Source organism: Cynocephalus volans, chromosome 4 (genome assembly GCF_027409185.1).
Source record: "Cynocephalus volans isolate mCynVol1 chromosome 4, mCynVol1.pri, whole genome shotgun sequence".
Taxonomy (NCBI): domain Eukaryota; kingdom Metazoa; phylum Chordata; class Mammalia; order Dermoptera; family Cynocephalidae; genus Cynocephalus; species Cynocephalus volans.
In genome coordinates, this window is record NC_084463.1 from 117205195 (window position 1) to 117224209 (window position 19015).

Here is a 19015-nt window from a genome sequence, read left to right on the forward strand (position 1 = left end):
TCTAATTGTGAATCAAAATCTAGGGGCCAGATATGGCAGTGGGAGACCCTTCAAGCTGGTTTTTGTGTCCTTGTGACATGCACCCATAGGCTGGTTATCTGGTTGTTTCATTGTCACTAATAAACATCTGAACATTTGCTCTTAGTGGAATAGTAGTTCTTTTTTTGTTTGTTTGCTTTTCGTTTTGGCAGATACAGGTATTGAACCCTGGATCTTGGCAGGTACAGGAATTGAACCCTAGATCTCTACACTGTAACCAAATGAACTAACCAGCCAGCCCAGGAATTACAGTTCTTTAACTTTAGATTACATAAGGATCACCTGGCAAGCTTGTTAAAGATGCAAATTACTGGATCTCGCCTCCAGAGATTCTGGTTTTGAGAATGTCATCTGCTTTTTAAAAATGCACTTTTGGTCAGTGCTTCATATTTGGAGAAATGCTTGTGTAGAGCATTAAGCCCCCTGCTGGTGAATAGTCTTAGAAAACGATTACCAAATACTCTTTATCCTGAAATTAAGGATGTCAGTAAGAGGTAAATGGAGCTCATGCCATATTATTTGAGGTAGTCAGACATACAAGGTAATTCCATCCTTAAAGCCAGGCCTAAGATGCTCGGAGATTTCTTTCCCCTCACCCAACCTCCATCCCCTCGATTTTCACAGTACAGTATTTTCTTTATTCCAAGATAGGTGCTGAATTTCATTATCTAAAGAAAACAGGCTGATATAACTTAAAAAACCTGTGAATATTTTCTCATTGACTCAGAATTTATGAATTGAAATTTCTGATAATTTGAAGAAGGGCTTAATGGGCCTTATTTTCTGTTGGTGTAACTTTTATAGTAGGCAATACATTCACATGGTTTAAAACTAGAAAGTAAAAGGAAGTATAGAGAAAAATCTACCTGATATTTTTGTACCCTCTCAGTTCCCAATGTCCTCTAACACCATCCTTCTTGAGTTTCTTATTCTTATACAGTGCAAGCAAATACAAATAAAAGTTCTTATTTTCCATCTCTTTGTTTACAAAGTATGGCATACAATACACATTTTCTGCATTGTGTTTTTCCTTTAATAATATATTTTGAAGGTCTTTCTGTATTAGTAAACAGACACCATCTTTATTTTTTTTATAGCTGCATAGAATTCTATTATATGGATATACCATAATTTATTTAACCAGGCCCTGCTGATGGACATTTGGGTTATTTCTAGTGGACAATCTTGTATGTATATCACTGTGTATCCATATAAGATTATCTGTAGGATGACTTCCCCTTGGTGAAATTGCTAAATCAAAAAATATATGCCTTTATAATTTTGATAGATATTGACACATTTACCTCCATAGTCATTGTATCACTATATGTACCAGCAATAATTCCTCACAGCCTTGCTAGCGTCATCAAACTTAAGAAGTTTTGCAATTCTGTTAGATGGTATAATAGTGCAGTTTCAATGTGTATTTCTTTTATATTGAATGAGATTAAGTCCCTTTTCATATATTTCACTGTCTGGTCATACCCTTTAGGGCTAAGTTTTATAACAGATCTTTTCTTCTTAATCAAAACTCCTAGTACAGTGCTATACTAAGAATTCAGTGAAAGCTTGGTTGAAGTAAATTTAGTAGTTCTTTACTTGCTGGCATAACAATATGTTCCAGGCTCATGTTAAAACTACCCTGCCCCAGCCCTGGAATCAGCCATTTCTCTGAGGAGACCTGGTTCTTTTTAGCGACAAATGATATTATAGATCAAGGGCTGGCACTAGGGTTGGTCCTTGCCTCTTGGCACTTTCACTGGACAGATCTAGGAAATATATACATTTATACATATACATACACATGCACATGCAAGTATATTTATACACATACATACACATGCACACACACGTACATATGTACAAATGCATATATACGTGAAACGTGCATATATATGTTACATGTACGTATTTTACAAATCCTGAGTTAACACACGTAGTGTTAATTCCCCTCTCTCACCACAGACTTCCACCATCACACACTTGTATATTCCTTCTTCCTAAGTGAAAATTATAATTTCTAACAACATTAACACATGTACCCATTTTGCTCAATTGTGTAATAAACAACTGAAATAATACAGAATCATTTCACCCATTCAACTATAGTAAATTGTAGCTTGTTTTTAAAATTTTTTTTCAAAGAAAAACAATTGATGTTTCTTTAAAAATAAATCATAATTCAAATGAATTTACCTGAATAAATGTTTATTGTTTCATAAAGGATTCATTGGAACAGCATACAAAGAATTCCTTCATGTAAATTTTAGATCAATTCTTTTTAGAAATTCTATGTAGACCTTTGATGAGGGCACTGTATTAGAGTTTATCTAATTAAAAGTAGGATATTTTATATTTTTAAGATAATGAAAAAAGGTTTTTGCTATTAATTATACTGATAGTCAACTAGTATTTCTAGATATAACATTAAAATGTTTATATTAAATTAAATTTCATTCTAGATTCAAGGACATTACCTTTGACTAGAATAACAATATGTGCAATATTCTAAAAGTCAATATGAGCCCTTATTCTAAAACTTTGAATTTTTTTATAAAATACTACAGGAATAACCATGAATTTTTTTCTCTTTTATCATTTATATTAATGTTTCTAGTCTAGTAATTTATCTTTTACAGTTTTCTCATTTTCTTTCAGATATAGGCATGGACCATCAAGCTCTTCTAAAGCAATTTGATCACCTGAATCACCTGAATCCTGACAAGTTTGAATCCACAGATTTAGATATGCTAATCAAAGCGGTAAGAATAATTCTGGAAGTGTTGTCTTTATTGTGCCTTTGAGGTTTTAAAATTTGACAGGCAAATGCAATGAAGCAGAAATATAACTTTCATATACTCTCTAGAATATCTTTAATGGAAGGTAGCTTAACTCTTATTAGTACAGATATTAATATAGATGTACAGGTCTACAATTCCTTGTTGACAATTTCAAAAAAAGCTGTAAAAACTGAAACCTGGCCTGAACTAACCAATTATAGTAATGCTGTTTATAGTTTAATTTAGCCTACTTAATGTGTTTATAGATTTTGCTAAAGAAATACTAATCTCTTTGATATGTATCATATTCTCTTTTTAAAATTTAGAAAATTCTGAAACACATCTGGCCTAAGGGATTTTAGATAATAGTTTGTTGACCTCTCATATTGAGAGGACCTCTCTAATGAATGGAGTTACCAGAGTAGATGTTCTGGCCTGGCAGTTATTAGATTCAGTTAAATTGTTAGAAACCATTCTAGTTTTTTATACTGTACAGATTTGATACAGTCTTATCCTTCTTTTTAAAATCGATTTATTTATTACTTGCTTATGGGGAACTTCATAAAGTCAAAGCTAGCTTTGAACTTTTAGTTTCTTTGAATACCTACACCTCTGGTAATAATGACTAAAATAAAATGTTAGAATTAAAAAAATGGTAGAGTTAAAAATGGTAGAATAAAAAAAATTTTTTTTGCCTTCTTGTATAGAGCGTGCTATATTCAAGAATGGCTTTGTTTATTTTTCAAACATATTTTTATTTATTATTTATTTTTTGTGGCTGCCTGGTATGGGGATCTGAACCCTTGACCTTGGTGTTACAAGGCTGCACTTAACCACCTGAGTAACCAGGCAGCCCTTTATTTAATTTAAATGCATTATTGCATTCTAGGCAACAAGTGATCTGGAACACTATGACAAGACTCGACATGAAGAGTTTAAAAGATATGAAATGATGAAGGAACACGAAAGGAGAGAATATTTAAAAACACTGAATGAAGAAAAGAGAAGAGAAGAAGAATCTAAATTTGAAGAAATGAAGAAAAAGCATGAAAATCACCCCAAAGTTAATCATCCAGTAAGGAGTGTGGCTTAATGAAACCATATTTAGGTGAAGATACTTCATTGCACCAGATAGCAGAATTTTATCATAAGTTATTAGTACTTAAATCTTAATTCTTAATTCTGCAAAGTTCCTCAAATTTGTATTTTATTTTGAGTCTATACACATAGATTATATTTTGTTTGAGCAATTGTTTAAAATTGGTTCACAGGGAAGCAAAGATCAACTAAAAGAGGTATGGGAAGAGACTGATGGATTGGATCCTAATGACTTTGACCCCAAGACATTTTTCATATTACATGGTAATAATTTGATACAAATATTAATATTTATATCTGCTATTTGAAAAAAGTTGTGTTTGCTTTACTTTTAATTGATTTCTGCTATTGAGTCCTGTTGACAGTAGATTTACAGCTATAAGGTGTAATATGATAGTCTTTATTGCTGATTTGCAGTATAAAATATTTTAGGTCAGTAGCTGTGCCTTTATACCTGCTGTTACTCTTGAATCATTATATGACTTATTGCAAGCCTTTCTGTAAACTGAAGGTAATTCTGTGACTAGCTAGGTTTTATCTAATAGGCCGTATACTTTTATACCATATTGCTTTACTTTATTTGGAAAAAATTGGTTAAGATGTGTTTTTCTAAGAAATAATTATGAATTATAAATACAGAATTGTTATCAGTTGGGCTGATCTGAAGCTCCATAGAAAAGAAGAAACCCTTTTCTGCAGCATGTTGATGCTTTATGTCAGTACTACTTTTGCAAACCATTTGTAAATAATTGTATGTTGATTACTTATTTTCTAAGGTATTAAAAATCAGTTTTGCATTTGTAACTTTTAAACTTTAGATGTCAATAATGATGGATTCCTGGATGAACAAGAATTAGAAGCCCTATTTACTAAAGAGGTAAATGAATTTATTGAGTACTCAGCATTCTTGTTCTTTCTCTTTTTTTTGCTTCTATTACCTTCTTTTCTTTCATGTCAGTTTCAAAATTTTCTTTTTAGTTGGAGAAAGTATATGACCCCAAAAATGAGGAGGATGATATGGTAGAAATGGAGGAAGAAAGGCTTAGAATGAGGGAACATGTAATGAATGAGGTATGTTTTAAAAGTTTATATGTTATTTCTATGGATTATTCAAATGCTTGCAGTAAATCTTACCATAAGATGGAAAATAAATATACAGAATAAGTAATTAGTAGATTGAGTATCTGATTAATTTAATTAGAATAAGTATTTAATTTTTAATCTAGAATGTTATACTAGATGCCTTTAGTATAAATAAAATAATTTTTAACTACTTTAAAATATTTTAAAAGATTAAAATGCTGCTACATATCACTATAAAACCTTTTTTTGGTAGTGAAAAATAATGAAGTTTGATATTTGATATTTTAAAACCCTATGTTAGCTTTTAATAAGAAAATTCCAAAACCGCAGTACTTTAATGGCATATAACAACAAATATTTATTTATTGTTCACATAACATGAGCTTTCAGGTTTGACTGCAGCTAGGTGTAGCAGGGCTGGGCTGGGTTGGGCTGGTTTGGCCATGGCTGGGCTTGGCTCTACATGTCTTTCCATTCCGGGGCAGGAGCAGTCTCTGTCAGGGACATAAGAGACCCCTGGCCAAACCATGTAATGGCTGTGGCAAGCTTCACGTCCATTTATATCCCATTGGCTGAAGTATGTCCCTGTCAAGTCCCAGATCGATGAGGAGGGGATGTATACCTGCCATAGAATGTTTCAGCAAGTCACGTGACACTGGGCAGGGTTGTAAAATTCTATTACAGGAGGGAGCAATAGTTGGGAATAATAACCCAAACTATCAGAATCCTAAAACTTTAATTTCTGTCCTTTTCAAAGCAGCTGACTATTTTTTTCAGTATGGTTTGTTCAACTAGTTTTTCTTCTCCTCTTAGATTCCAGGCAAATGATGATGCATATTACTAGTTAAATATGTAATAGATGAGGCCCTTTGCAAACAGAATGATGATTACCCAAGTACATTATTTGTACTAACTACTAAGTGCATACCCCTGTTGTATCCTGCTATATTGGAGCAGTGGAATGTGGCTGAAGATGAACATGGGAGCATGCTAACTGGTCTCTCGTAAGACTGGTAACTTCAGTCTTATGAGTACAAATCACTAGGAGGCCCTCTGCTTGGCAATTCTACTGTATTCCCCTGGTCCATTCATTTCCCCACTCCTGGACTCTGACAGTCTCACATATTCTCCCCTCTTCTTCAGCCTTCAAGACACTTCTCTTTCCTCCCTTTTATGTGCCCTTGCCTCTCATTTTACTGAGAAAATAGAAGTGATCGAGAGAATTACTTCATCTTCCCACTACCAAATCTACCAGTCAATATGCATCTGTATCCATTTACCTTGCCTTGCTTTCTGTTAACAGTGGCTAAACGGTTGCTGTTCCTTTTGAAGGCCTTCTCCTGCCCTTGAGCATTAGGTCCCATTCAGTTTCTCCTGGTGAAGGACTTCGTTCCTGCTGTTATTCCCACGCTCTCATGCATCACTTTTCCCCACTGTACTGGATCATTCCCATTAGGAGACAAACGTGATCTAATGTCTTCAACCTTAAAAACGAAACCAAACCTTTAGTTACTGCTGCATTTCTCTGCTCCCCTTCACAGCAAAACTGTTCTATAGAGTTGTCTATTCCTCCTCTTTCTGTTATTCCTCACCTTTCATTTTCTCTTTAATCTGTGTTGAACATGCAGTAGCCTCCACCATTTCACTGAAACTCCTTCTGTCAGATGACCTCTATCTTGTCACATTCCATGGTCTCATCTCACTTGACTTCTTAGCAGCATTTGATACAGTTGCTACCTCTCTCTTTCTTGAAATGCTTTCTTCACTTGGCTTGGAGAACCCACCTCCTTGGTTTCCTCATACTTCACTCATTCTTTCTTTTTAGTCTCTTCTGGCTGTTCTTCCTCTTCCTGTGTTCTAATGTTGCAGTGCCCTGGGCCTATCCCTTGGCCGTGTTCTCCTTTCTATCTTCATTCTTTCGTTAGGTGATATTTTGGAGTCCCATGTCTTTGTATATGCTCTATGTACTGGCAAATTCAAAATTTTTACCTCCAGCTCTCTCCTTTCCCTGAGAGCCAGGCTTGTATCTGTTCGACATTTCCCCTTGCATTTTTAATACACCTCTTGTCCAGATCCAGTCCATTCCCCCTCTCAGCCTTCTTCATTTCAGCCAGTGAGTCACGATTCATCTTGTTGTCCTGTTTGATCTACCTTTGAAACAAATCCAAAATTCAACCACTTCTACTACTACCAGTCGAGTCCAAGCACATCTCCTAACTGGTATCTCTGTTTCCACTCCTTACCTATTGTAGTCACTTCTCAATACAGCAGGCAGAGTAATCTCTTCAAAGCATCAATCAGGTCATATTGCTGTCTTGCTCAGAATACTTCAGTGGTGCTTGCCATTTCACTTAGAATATGATCCCAAATGCCTCCTATGTCCAAAAGACCATGACATGATTTAACCCTTGCCTTGCTCTTTGCCTCCATGTCCTGTGACTCTGTCTAACTCTACTCTGGCCATACTGGTCTTCTTGGTGTTTACCTTTCATCAAGCTTGTTCCCACTTTAGGGCATTTGAATTTAATGTTTTTTCTTCCCGAGAAACTCCTCCTTTAGATCATGGTCTCACTTCCACCAGGTCTGTGCTCACATGTCCACTCTTCAGAGAGATCTCCATGACCACCCTAATTGAAATACTTGCCTTTCTCTCCAGTCCTTGCCCTGCCCCTTCTCCCTCTAAGCAAAAAACTCAGATACAGACATCATGTGCAAGGTAACTGAAGCCTACTGACTTGCTTCAGTGATTTTCACCTGAATGTTTGCGCTGTTAATGCTGAGGTTGGATCTCTGTTGATTGCTGGCATCCCAAGTATCAACTGGATTTCTCTGGCCATTATAGAGTTCACCTTTCTAAATGAATTTGCCACAGTCTGTAAGAGGCTTTGAAGAGGATTTGGAGAGGTTGTCAACTTTAGTTCTGATTTATTTGTTTGTTTTTAAGAAAAAACGTTGAGAGCATTTTAATTTAAACTCCTTTACTCTTGGCTAAAACAATCCTATTTCTAGTATGATTATTTTTCTTGCCCAAGCACTTGGCTTCAAGTGGTATTGTACATAGTGTGGTGAGAAAGGAAGACAATACCAGCCGAACCAGTCAGCTCAGCTGACTCACACTTGGGGATCTTTGGAGCATTAGGTATATAGATATCTTGTATTTTCAAGTTTGAATTATGTAGAAGAGAAAGATATCTATTTTCTGATTTAGTATAAAGTTGAGTGTTTTGTGTTTCTTTTTTTTACCTCCAGTTTCTATGGATGTTAGGCTATTCCTAATTGCTGTGTGTGTATGTAGTAGCTAGCACCTGTTAGGAGACAGTTGTTAGTGTCTAAATAATATGAGAAAGATTTATTTTATATTTCATATACATTTTCTTTCAATTAGGTTGATACTAACAAAGACCGATTGGTAACTCTGGAGGAGTTTTTGAAAGCTACAGAAAAAAAAGAATTCTTGGAGCCAGATAGCTGGGAGGTAATAGAACCTACTTCAAATGGGATGTATGTTTCAAGAAATTCTACATCAATCTATTCTCCTTATTCCACATTATGATTGCATGTAGGGTCTTACCATCTTGGTTTTTTATATAAAATGTCACTCTAAAATAATGAACTTGATTTCTTGGAAAGTTTGTGGCAATTGATCTCATTTGTAATCACGCTGCATATAATTATAAGTCTTCTAAAATTTGCACTTTTTTAAAGTATAAAATAGCATTCATTATTGAAAATTAGAAATACAGACACATTTAAAGATTAAATTAGTAGTTACCTATAATTCTACCACCAGGGGGTAGACACTTAAATTATGCATTGGACTGTGTCAGTTTGGAATAGGATGCAGTTTATATATATGTATAGTATATACATATATAGCATATGGTATGTAAACAGTGTATTGTTTCATTTTTAATTTATGTATACATATATTCATATTTATGTATTTTTTAAAATGGCTTTATACTATGTAAATTACTTTGTATGCTCATGAAATACTGCTTTTTAATTTAGCAATATTTTATGAATGTTTTCCAATATCACTTCTTAACATGATTTAAAATTTTAAAATGATTACTTAACATGCAGTTGTATGGTTGTAACATAATTTATATAACCATTCCTCCAGATTTAGACATTTTGGATAAATTCCAACATTTTACTATAACAAGTTACACTATAATGACTATTGTTCATACATTTTTGGACAGTCTATGATGATTTCCCTGGAATTAATTCCCAGGAATAGAACTATTCTCAAGGTTTATGAACACTTTTTTAGTTTCTTAATATATCTTGCCAAGTTGCTCCCAAAAGGTAAACCAATTTATACCACAGCCAACTGTGTATAAATGAGTACATGCACAATTTTAAAAGAATAGTTGAGAAGTACCAACCAAAATAGATTGAAGAAAGAATATTGTCTTTTCCTACATTAAAAATAAAAAGATTACCATTTAAATTAGATTTTTAATTGTCCAGAAAATAGTTAGAGATAGGGTGACCAGCTGTTCTGTTTTACCTGGAACTGAAGGGTTTCCCAGGATGTGGAACTTTTCATTGGTAAAACTGGACAGTTTGGGGCAAATTCGGACAGTTGGTTGCTTTAGTTTGAGATCAGAGAAGTCAGCCTCTCTTTGTTCAGAGTTGTTGTCTAACGTTTGAAATATTTCTGGACTTTGGAGAATAAGAATGCTAAGATTATTTGAATATACATTCCCTTTAGTATATCTGGTAACCTAGAAGATCAATAGATAATTATACACTTTTAAAATTTCGACATGATTTCAGATTTACCAAAGAGTTGCAAGAATAGACAAGGAATTCCTGAATACCCTTCACTCAGATCTCCCATTTTACTACATTTGCTTTATCTTTCTTTCTTTTTTCCTTCTCTCTCTTTTTAATCTCTGTGTATGTGTATAACATATGTTATATATGTATATATATGTGTGAGGGTACTTGAAAAAGTTTGTCGAAAAATGGAATTGAAAGATCATATGAATCTTTCCATCAGCTTTTTGAAGACCCCTCATATATATAAATTTTTGAGTTGCTTAAGAGTAAATTGCATGTGATGCTATTTTAACCTTAGATACTTGAGTATGTATTTCTTTTCTTTTCTTTCTTTTTTTTTTTTTTTGGTTTTCTAACTTTATTTGACAATCAGCACTTAGTTCTCATCCACACTGCCTGCAGATTTTTGAAAGTGGTAACAGGTACATAGTTAACCTAAGTATAGAGCTTGTTTGGTGAATCTTCATCCTCATTACGTTTTCTGGACAACAAACGGCACATGGATATATGGTATGGGACGTTACTTATTCCTTTGGCCCAGACAGCTTTGCTGAGCCTGGTATCAATGCGCACATCTGGAGTCCCCATCTTCTTCATGGCATATTTCCGGATCTCTTTGAGTGCCTGAGGTGCATGCTTCTTGAAAACCACTCCATGGATATCCTTGTGAATATTGATGGTGTATTCTCGGGTCACCATCTCGTTGATGGCAGAATGGCCCTTTTTCTTCTTGCCACCCCTCTTTGCAGGAGCCATCCTGCAGGCCCAAGTTAAAAAGGAAGAGACTTGAGTATATATTTCTTGAAAACAGGATTTGTCTTACATAAATAATCACAGTACAGTTATCAATACAATACACACAGAACTCTTCTCCAACCTCTAGATTTTATTGAGATTTTGTCAATTTTCCCAATAATGTCCTTTATAACAAAAGAAAACCCAAGATCATACGTTGAATTCAGGTGTAATGTCTTTCTAGTCTTCTTTAATCTGAAACAATTCCTGAATCTTTGTTTGTGTTTCCTGGCATTGGCGTTTTTAAAGACTACAGACCAGTTATGTTGTAGAATGTCCCTTGAGTACCACAAGAGGGATGCTTAGTGTATCTTATCAGGAGACACATGCTATTGGTGGTTCCCAAAACTGGCAATGCTAACTCTGATCATTTGTTTAAGGTGGTGTCTACCAGATTTCCCCACTGTGAAGTTACTGTTTTACCTGTGTAATTTAAAAAGTATATTGTCTAATCCACCATACAGCCAGAATCAGAAGTCAGCTTTTTAAAAATTCACTATGAATCATCTAAAAAGTATTTCCACATATTTGTAAGCATTATTTTAATAGCTGTGGAGGTATGAAACCGTTTTCTCAGAGTTAGGCACTTAAATTATTTCCAGTCTTTTACTGTTATTTAAAAAAGAAAATGTTGCTATAAATATATTTTTATATAAAGCTTTTTATGTGTTTAGGGTTATTTTATAGGATAGATTCTCAGTGTGGCATTCCCGGGACCAAGGGAATATTTTTAAGGCACTTGATATATTTTGCAAAAGTGCTTTTCAAAAGAATTGTACCAGTTTACATTTCCACCAATAAAAAATGAATGCACTCTAAAAAAAAGTATCCTGTGGGTTATACATGTAAATGTCTCATTATCTACTAGTTTTAGCATCTGCTGATGTTTCTGGCCAGATTCATGTGGTGCTGTGATGTTTGACAAATGGTGATTCTCTAATCTCTCATCATTCCTCCTACATTTATTACTTGGCTTTCTACTGTAAGGAAAAGCTCTCTCTTCCCCCTACCTCTCTATTTATGTTAGTGTAGACTCATGGCTTTTTATTTTATTCAGTAAACTCTAATCCTTACTGTTATTATTTATGAGTATTCCATGCCCAAATTGTCCCAGACTTGGCCAGTGGGAGCTTCTTCAAACTGGCTTTTGTGCCCTTCTGATATGTCCCTATCATTTTAGGAGGACTTGCTTACTTTTAGTATAACCATTTTTCTGAGGAGCCCTGATTCCTTTAAGTGGGGACTGATGTTACAGACAAGATTTGGGCACTGGATGTGCTCCCTGCTACTGGAGTGTCACTATTTCCAAGGCCTTGTCAGATGACAGAGCTGGGGATTTAAAAAATACAGTATACATATATGTATACACACACACACACACACACACACACACACATAAAAATGCACACATACACACATACATATACACACCTATACACATTTATATTCATTTCTGTATATCTAGCTATCAATATGATGAATACTCATGAGTTTACACTATACCCTATTTCAATCCAGCACCTCCAATTTCAACACAACATTCTATCTTTTGCTCTTTCTGTATTTCATGTGAAACCTAAACCATTTTCCATAGAAATATTCCACTTATTTGCTCAATTCTAGAATGTAGAGTTTCAGAAATCTAATTGCTAATCCATGCCTCTGCAAAATAAGAGTTTAGTATTTGTTTAGATTTTTTTGTTGTTGTTTTTAACCCGAGGGCATGTAGTGTGATCAGAAGTTACTTGGGATAACTATTTTTCCCCCTTCTTCTTTCTGTGGGTTATCTTATTCATTTAAAATAAAAGTATTATTTATTTGCTTATGCTTTTGTGGTCAAGTTTTGGGGTTTTCCTGTCCTTGTGGATTTTATTTATTTTCTGTCTGTGAGTCTGTGAAACATTAACATGTTTCCAAAAATTGAATCTATAGAAGAAAGGTTTATTTCCAGAAGTTTTTTTCCCTTCCTATATTCTCTCTTTGTTCTTAGTAACTAATCTCATTAGTCTCTGGGTTTTCCTTCATGTTTTTCCTTTTGGTCAAATGAGTATATCAATATACATATATTTTTATTTGCCCTTTTTTCTTACCCAAAAGGTATAATATTATAGATACTCTTTTGTACTTTCTTAATTAGAGAATTTAAAAGTTTAAAAATTTAAAGCTCGTACCTTATTGTCATATTTCTTAGATTATTCTTTCCTGATTTTGTTTCTTTTAGACATTGGATCAGCAACAGTTCTTCACAGAGGAAGAACTAAGAGAATATGAAAATATTATCGCTTTACAAGAAAATGAACTTAAGAAGAAGGCAGATGAGCTTCAGAAACAGAAAGAAGAGCTACAACGTCAGCATGACCAACTTGAGGCTCAGAAGCTGGAGTATCATCAGGTAGTATTTCATAAAAAGATTATGGCATTAAAAAGGATCTTAGGTGCTTTGCTGAAAGTCTGTGTTTTTGTTGTATAATATTTCAAAGTATTATTAGCTATTAGCATTTTAAATGTTAGTATTTTTAAAACTGCTTTGTGGAATGTTAATCTAAATTTTAAGAGCTTGAATATCTTTGTTTTGGAAAACGATTTTCAGTCAGTTTTTTGTGCTTTGTCAAAGGTCACACATATGAGAGAAAATCAAATAATATAGTACTTTCTTTCAAGACTTTCTTTTTTCATTGACATGTTGTACAGCAGATGGAACAAAAAAAATTACAACAAGGAATTTCTCCATCAGGGCCAACTGGAGAGTTGAAGTTCGAGCCACGTATGTATTTTGTTTGTTTCTTTGTTTAGGGAAATAAACCATTGTACAAATTGAAATAGACATTTATTACAAGTATAATTTCAAATCATTAAGATTTATGTTATTTTCTATATAGTTGTAAAGACAGAGCAATTTGCATTATAGAAAAATGAAAAGGCCTCCAAAATTTTTAAGTATCAGCATATTTTAAATGCTGTATAACTCAATAACCATATTTATGTTGAAATGATTTATTTCAACATTATTCATAATTCTTTCTAATCAATTATATTGATCTTACCAGAGAACGTATTTTTTTTTAATCGTAATCTATGATTAGTTAAGCATATTTTAAAAACAAATGCTAGATATATCTGTATATAAAGGAACACTCAGAATAAAGGAAGATACCATTAGAATGAGAGGTGTTTTGGTTTTTTTTTTTGACAGACATTTAAAGCCTGAAGTTCACCAGAACTTGGAAGAAAACTGTTAACATCTATTTCATCTTTTTATCTCCCTTTCTTTTTCTCTGCTCAATAAATATTTTAAAGCATATTTGGAATAAAGGTAGATACCTTTAAAATGAGAACCTATTATTTTGGACACAGATATTTAAGGATTGAAGTCTACCAGAACCAGGAAGAAAACAAACTTACTATCTGCTCTCACATTCATATCTCCCTTCTTTTTTCTTTGCTCTCCTTTAGTGATTTAATTTAGTAGCCTTATGCCATAATTTAATGAAACTATCAGTAACTATTTAAGTGAGAAAGCTCTGCCTATTGCTTTTAAAATAAATTGCTCTTACTTACTCATAGTAATAGATACAATTTTATGGGTGCTTATCATCCCCTCTCTCAATAAATGCCTTTTAGATATTAACAATTCTTCTGAAAAGGCCAAAGTATTCCCCAGTGTTTCATGGTAACTTTTTCCTACTTTTTGCAACCTTAACTGCTAGAAATTCTTCTTCAACTGAATAGCTTTTTTTTTAAAAGATGACCGGTAAGGGGATCTTAACCCTTAACTTGGTGTTGTCATCACCACGCTCTCCCAAGTGAGCTAACCGGCCATCCCTATATAGGGATCTGAACCCGTGGCCTTGGTGTTATCAGCACCACACTCTCCCAAGTGAGCCACGGGCTGACCCTCGGTAAGGGGATCTTAACCCTTGACTTGGTGTTGTTGGCACCTGAGCTAACTGGCCATCCCTATATGGGATCCGAACCCGTGGCCTAGGTGTTATCAGCCACACTCTCCCAAGTGAGCCACAGGCTGGCCCAACTGAATAGCTTTTGTTACCACTTCAGGTCATTTTTCATTCATAGTTTTGCTCTATACTTTATCACTTAAGATTAGATTCTGCTACATATAACAGAAAAACCAAAGATAACAGTGTAAACCACTAACTAAATAGGAGTTTTTCCCTTTTATATAAAAGAAATCTAGAAGTAGGTGGTATCCAGATTTCTGTCTTTGTACTCTGCTATCTTCAGTGCATGATTTTTATCAAGTTACCTCACTCTCACTGTCTAAGATTGCTGCGGGAGGCAGTGGAGAAGGGCAAGAAAGATGACTTTCTCCAGTTGAATTAGATTCCTTGAAGCAATTTTTTAGAAGAACCAGCAACACTTGATCTAACTGGCCAGAACTGAATCACCTGGCTGTACCTAGCTGCACCATGCTGAGAAATGCATGGGGCAATAGGACCAGCTAAGGGTTAAGATTCTTTTTAATTAGCCAATACAGGGATTTGAACCCTTGACCTTGGCGTTATAATACCGTACGCTAACCACTTGAGCTAACCAGCCAGCCCCAAAGCTAGGATTCTTTTACTAAGGGAGAAGGGAAGTTGGAATGTTTGGTAGGCAACTTTCAGTTTTAACTCAAATCAGCCTTGTTGGCTACCTAAATCTCTATGTACATTCTTCTTATGAGACAGAAAGTACTCAAGTGCTTCTATCCCAAAGAAAAATCACCAAAAAATCTAATTCATTGTTGCATATGAGCTCAAAGACCATGATATCTGGGTATAGATTCCTCCATCAGGTCAGGATGTAGCTTCTTGTGTTCTGGCCACCTATAAACCAAAAGGCAAGTTTTCTGCCCCAAGAGCATCAGATGCATAATGCATAGGTGCAGGAAAACTGCAATAAAATTGAACTTTTAGGAAAATTGAGAATTGGAAACAGCACATGGTCACTGATCTATAGCAATAAAAAATACTGCTTGGCAAAAATAGTAATCTCTCTGCTATAGTCCATGAGTATATTCCTTGGCTTGCCCATCAGCCAATCCTTAATTCACCTTTCTTTTTTTTTTTTTTTTTTTTTTTTGTGATCGCGCTCAGCCAGTGAGTGAACCGGCCATCCCTATATAGGATCCGAACCCGCGGCAGGAGTGCCGCTGTGCTCCCAGCGCCGCACTCTCCCAAGTGAGCCACAGGGTCGGCCCCTTAATTCACCTTTCTGAGAGGAATTTCCTTATCTAATATCCTCAGGGGCCCTTGGCTTTGCCCTTTAGGAGGTTTTTATTGCCCACTAATTTTCAAGACACATCTGAATGGGCATTGGAGAGTATGCTCTTCTTGGATGCTGGACAACCTTAGCAGTTCACTTCCTGTTATTGTGGGCTTGGGCATTGTTTTAGATAGTTAACAGCTATAGGGTATTGCAGGCCAGGTTTGGGATTTTGTTTGTTTTTGTTTTGTTTTTTGGCCAAATGTTTCCCTAAAAACTGAGTAAATTTCTGGTCTGTTTTCTTTAATCATTCCCATGAGTGACCACAGTCAGAGACATTTGCTTGCTGGCCTCTGTGCTCACTTCATCTCCTTGGGTCTTAAATGAATGGTACCTACTTGAGACCCTTTCAAACTGTAGGCTCAGATGGGATGGCAACAATCTTAATCTGGTCTTTTCTCCTGGAATGGCTCATATTAGTTGACAGAAAAGAATTTAGGAAAGGTTCTTGAAGAAGGTTGAAGAAGCTTTAGCAGCTTCCTCAGAGCCTTTGCTTATAACTGTCTGTTTGGAGTACAGTAGCGGTTGACTTTCTCAGTTCTTCAGTGTTCCAGATTTGGGGCTTTGTCAATTTATGTTGTAGATAGAGAGCAATTTCATCAGCAGAGCTATTTCCTTTGCATCTCTGCGGACTTGTTAACCATAGCCTGAGTCACATTTTTCTTGTAGGTCTTTGCTGAAAGAGACAAGAGCAGCCAACACATGCTAGCATTCTGGAGTTCTACCACCACTTTCTCTGATATCTTAATTGTAGTTGGTGGGAGGTCTCACTGCCCAAAGCCCTACCTCTTCTACTGAGCCAAACCCGTATTTAGTTTTACTTGCTGCACCTTACTTCTAGCTACCAAATTTTGTATAGGTCAGGATTCTTGATTGTAGGTAACAGAATCTTTAGCTATTGAACAGAAAGGAATTGATTAAGGAGTATATATAGCTTACAGAATCTTTGGGAGGGCTGAAGAAACAGACCCAGGCTGAGCTTCAAAGAACTACATCACAAGAGGGGGCTGCCAAAGGAGCTGCTACTTTTGGAACAATCAGGAAGCTGCCTGCTGCAATAGGAAGCCGTAAACAGTTGCCAGCTCTAGAGCCACAGCACCTCTGCCATACTTTGTGCTGGCGAAAATGGATACCTCATGTCCTGCCTCTCTTTCCGTATAACTGAGTAAATGTCTCAGGTGAGTACATCTGACTGATCGGACCAATCATATCTGGAACCCTAGCTGCAAGGGAGGGTGGGAAATAGAGTGTTTAATTTTTCAACCTCTGTGTTACAGGAATGCATGTTAAAAGCTGTTGAGCGAACCAGTCCATCCTAGTACCTCATAATTTTATGTTGTTTCTCTTTACATTAATAATTTTTAAAACTTAGCCCTTATTTTATAAAATTTTAAAAATCACTGCATATTCCTTCAAACACACTTCAAAAAATTTTTTTTCCAGAGATCCCAAAGTTAAATAAAGCAATTTAGAAAAGTTTTCCTTATATACAGCTTAAAAAAAAAAAAAAAAAAAACTCACAGGAACCACTCAACACAGTGATAGTGCTATATTTCTTTAGAGATGGAGTAGAATTCCTATCTCTTGTTTAAATTGTAGGCACTGTAGAAAAATGGTTTGGAATATCCTTTTGTTGATGACTTCTGTGACCAGAAACCAATAAGATAGGCATTTTCTTAGGTAAACCTTTTTAGATGGTGAACTGGGGTTAAATCTGAAAGTAGTTAGAGGAGAACTTAGAGCAATTTCTTGAAAAGCTTTTTTAATCCAAATGGATGGATATTAATGTAGAAATATCTCACAGTTTTCAGCAAATTTATTATAATTTATATTATTCAAAAAAGAATTGTTAACCCTAAAATTAAAAGAGTACTTCAAAATGGTCATGGAAAGATTTGTATTATCTTTTAGTTCTATTTCTCCACAAACTTTTTGAAGTATCCTTGTATTTATGGACTCAAGGAATTCCAGTTCTTATGAGCACTGGGCATGTATGAGTGAATAATATTTCTGAGAAAGTTGCAAACAGTATTCATTTAAGCTCTCTTATGAAGTATTTATCCTGTTTTTAATTTATACCATTCTTCTTCATATTTCTTTAGATATTAAATTGTCTTTGGTTTAGCTGACTTAGTGGTATGTATTAATAATTTGGAGTTTTGTTTCACATACGAATTTTCATGAAGCATGTAAATTTTATAGTATGCTTTAGTATATAATTAAAATTAGATTTTAAATGATGATGGTTCTCTGGAATACTGAACTGTCATTAAAGAAAACTGCAATTTAGAAGTGGTAAAAAAATCCTCTGAGACATGGCTGTACATTTTTTTTTACCAAGATGTGTTTACAACAGCATTATTTTTATGCTAATTAAACAGATTTGCATTACTATAAGCCTAAATGCATATCTGTTTTTCACATAAGGAAAAATGTAAAGAAAATTTTAATGTTTTGTGATAATGTGATTTAAAAAATAGCCTAACTAATAAAAAAGGGGATAAGAAATCTATTTTCCTTAGGGTGAAATTTTGACAAGCTCAGTTCCAGTTAGTGCATAAGTTTTAATCTTTGTTTTACAGCTGTGCAGTGCCCTTAACAAGAAATTGAAGGAGAGCCAGAATTAAATGATGAGCTTCATCGTTTTCGTGCAAGATTTTTATCCTCTGAAGAAACTGCTAGAGAAGTCCACCTTCACCCTTAACCACTTGGTGCCTCAACTTAATGCTTTTTAAATTCATTTGTTTTTGTTGGAATTGGGAGAGTAAGGTGTATTAAGTAAAATACAAAGTTTACTTTTTCTTTTTTTTTTTCCTAATAATCCAAAATGCATTTTTATTTTTATTTTTTTTAAATCAATATTACTAGCATATATATTGTTACAAATTGTAATTATTCTTTATGCCCCTTGTCCGATCTCTCCCCTTCCCCCTTTCCCTCCCTCCTCCCCCCTCTAGTTACCCTAGATTACTTCTCTCCTTCTGAAAGAGTAATGGTTACTGTGTTAATTTGTTGCCTAGATGATCTCTCCAATGCCAAGAGGTGTGATCAAGTCCCCCAATATTATCATAGAGCAGATGCGTCTTCTGTCACTCTGAAATGGGCTTTGTGGAGAGAGACAACCTCTTCTTTTCTTTGTCTCTGCTGGTGACTCACCTTGT

General features: G+C 34.9%; 2 protein-coding genes across 5 annotated transcripts in view; one reads left to right on the plus strand and one right to left on the minus strand.

Annotated features, from left to right (window-relative positions):
- Positions 1–13890, plus strand: part of NUCB2 (nucleobindin 2) — a 40189-nt gene extending 26299 nt beyond the window's left edge. For 2 of the 4 annotated variants that reach the window (XM_063094406.1, XM_063094407.1), the window contains exons 6-14: positions 2698–2801; positions 3709–3894; positions 4091–4181; positions 4736–4794; positions 4896–4988; positions 8386–8475; positions 12811–12981; positions 13281–13353; positions 13783–13890. In XM_063094406.1, the coding sequence (XP_062950476.1) occupies positions 2698–2801; positions 3709–3894; positions 4091–4181; positions 4736–4794; positions 4896–4988; positions 8386–8475; positions 12811–12981; positions 13281–13353; positions 13783–13790 (875 nt within the window). In that variant the 3' untranslated portion in view covers positions 13791–13890. The remainder of the gene's footprint in view (positions 1–2697; positions 2802–3708; positions 3895–4090; positions 4182–4735; positions 4795–4895; positions 4989–8385; positions 8476–12810; positions 12982–13280; positions 13354–13782) is intronic. The other 2 variants (XM_063094408.1, XM_063094409.1) reach the window with 2 other exon arrangements.
- On the minus strand, positions 10230–10550 carry LOC134376886 (large ribosomal subunit protein eL31-like). Its single transcript, XM_063095460.1, has one exon. It carries the CDS (start codon positions 10548–10550, stop codon positions 10230–10232), a length of 321 nt encoding a protein of 106 aa, XP_062951530.1.
- Positions 13891–19015: the final 5125 nt, after the last annotated feature.

What these genes read in the sequence shown, in the direction of transcription:
- LOC134376886 (XM_063095460.1), bottom strand. Translation starts at nt 10,550, where the DNA reads ATGGCTCCTGCAAAGAGGGGTGGCAAGAAGAAAAAGGGCCATTCTGCC.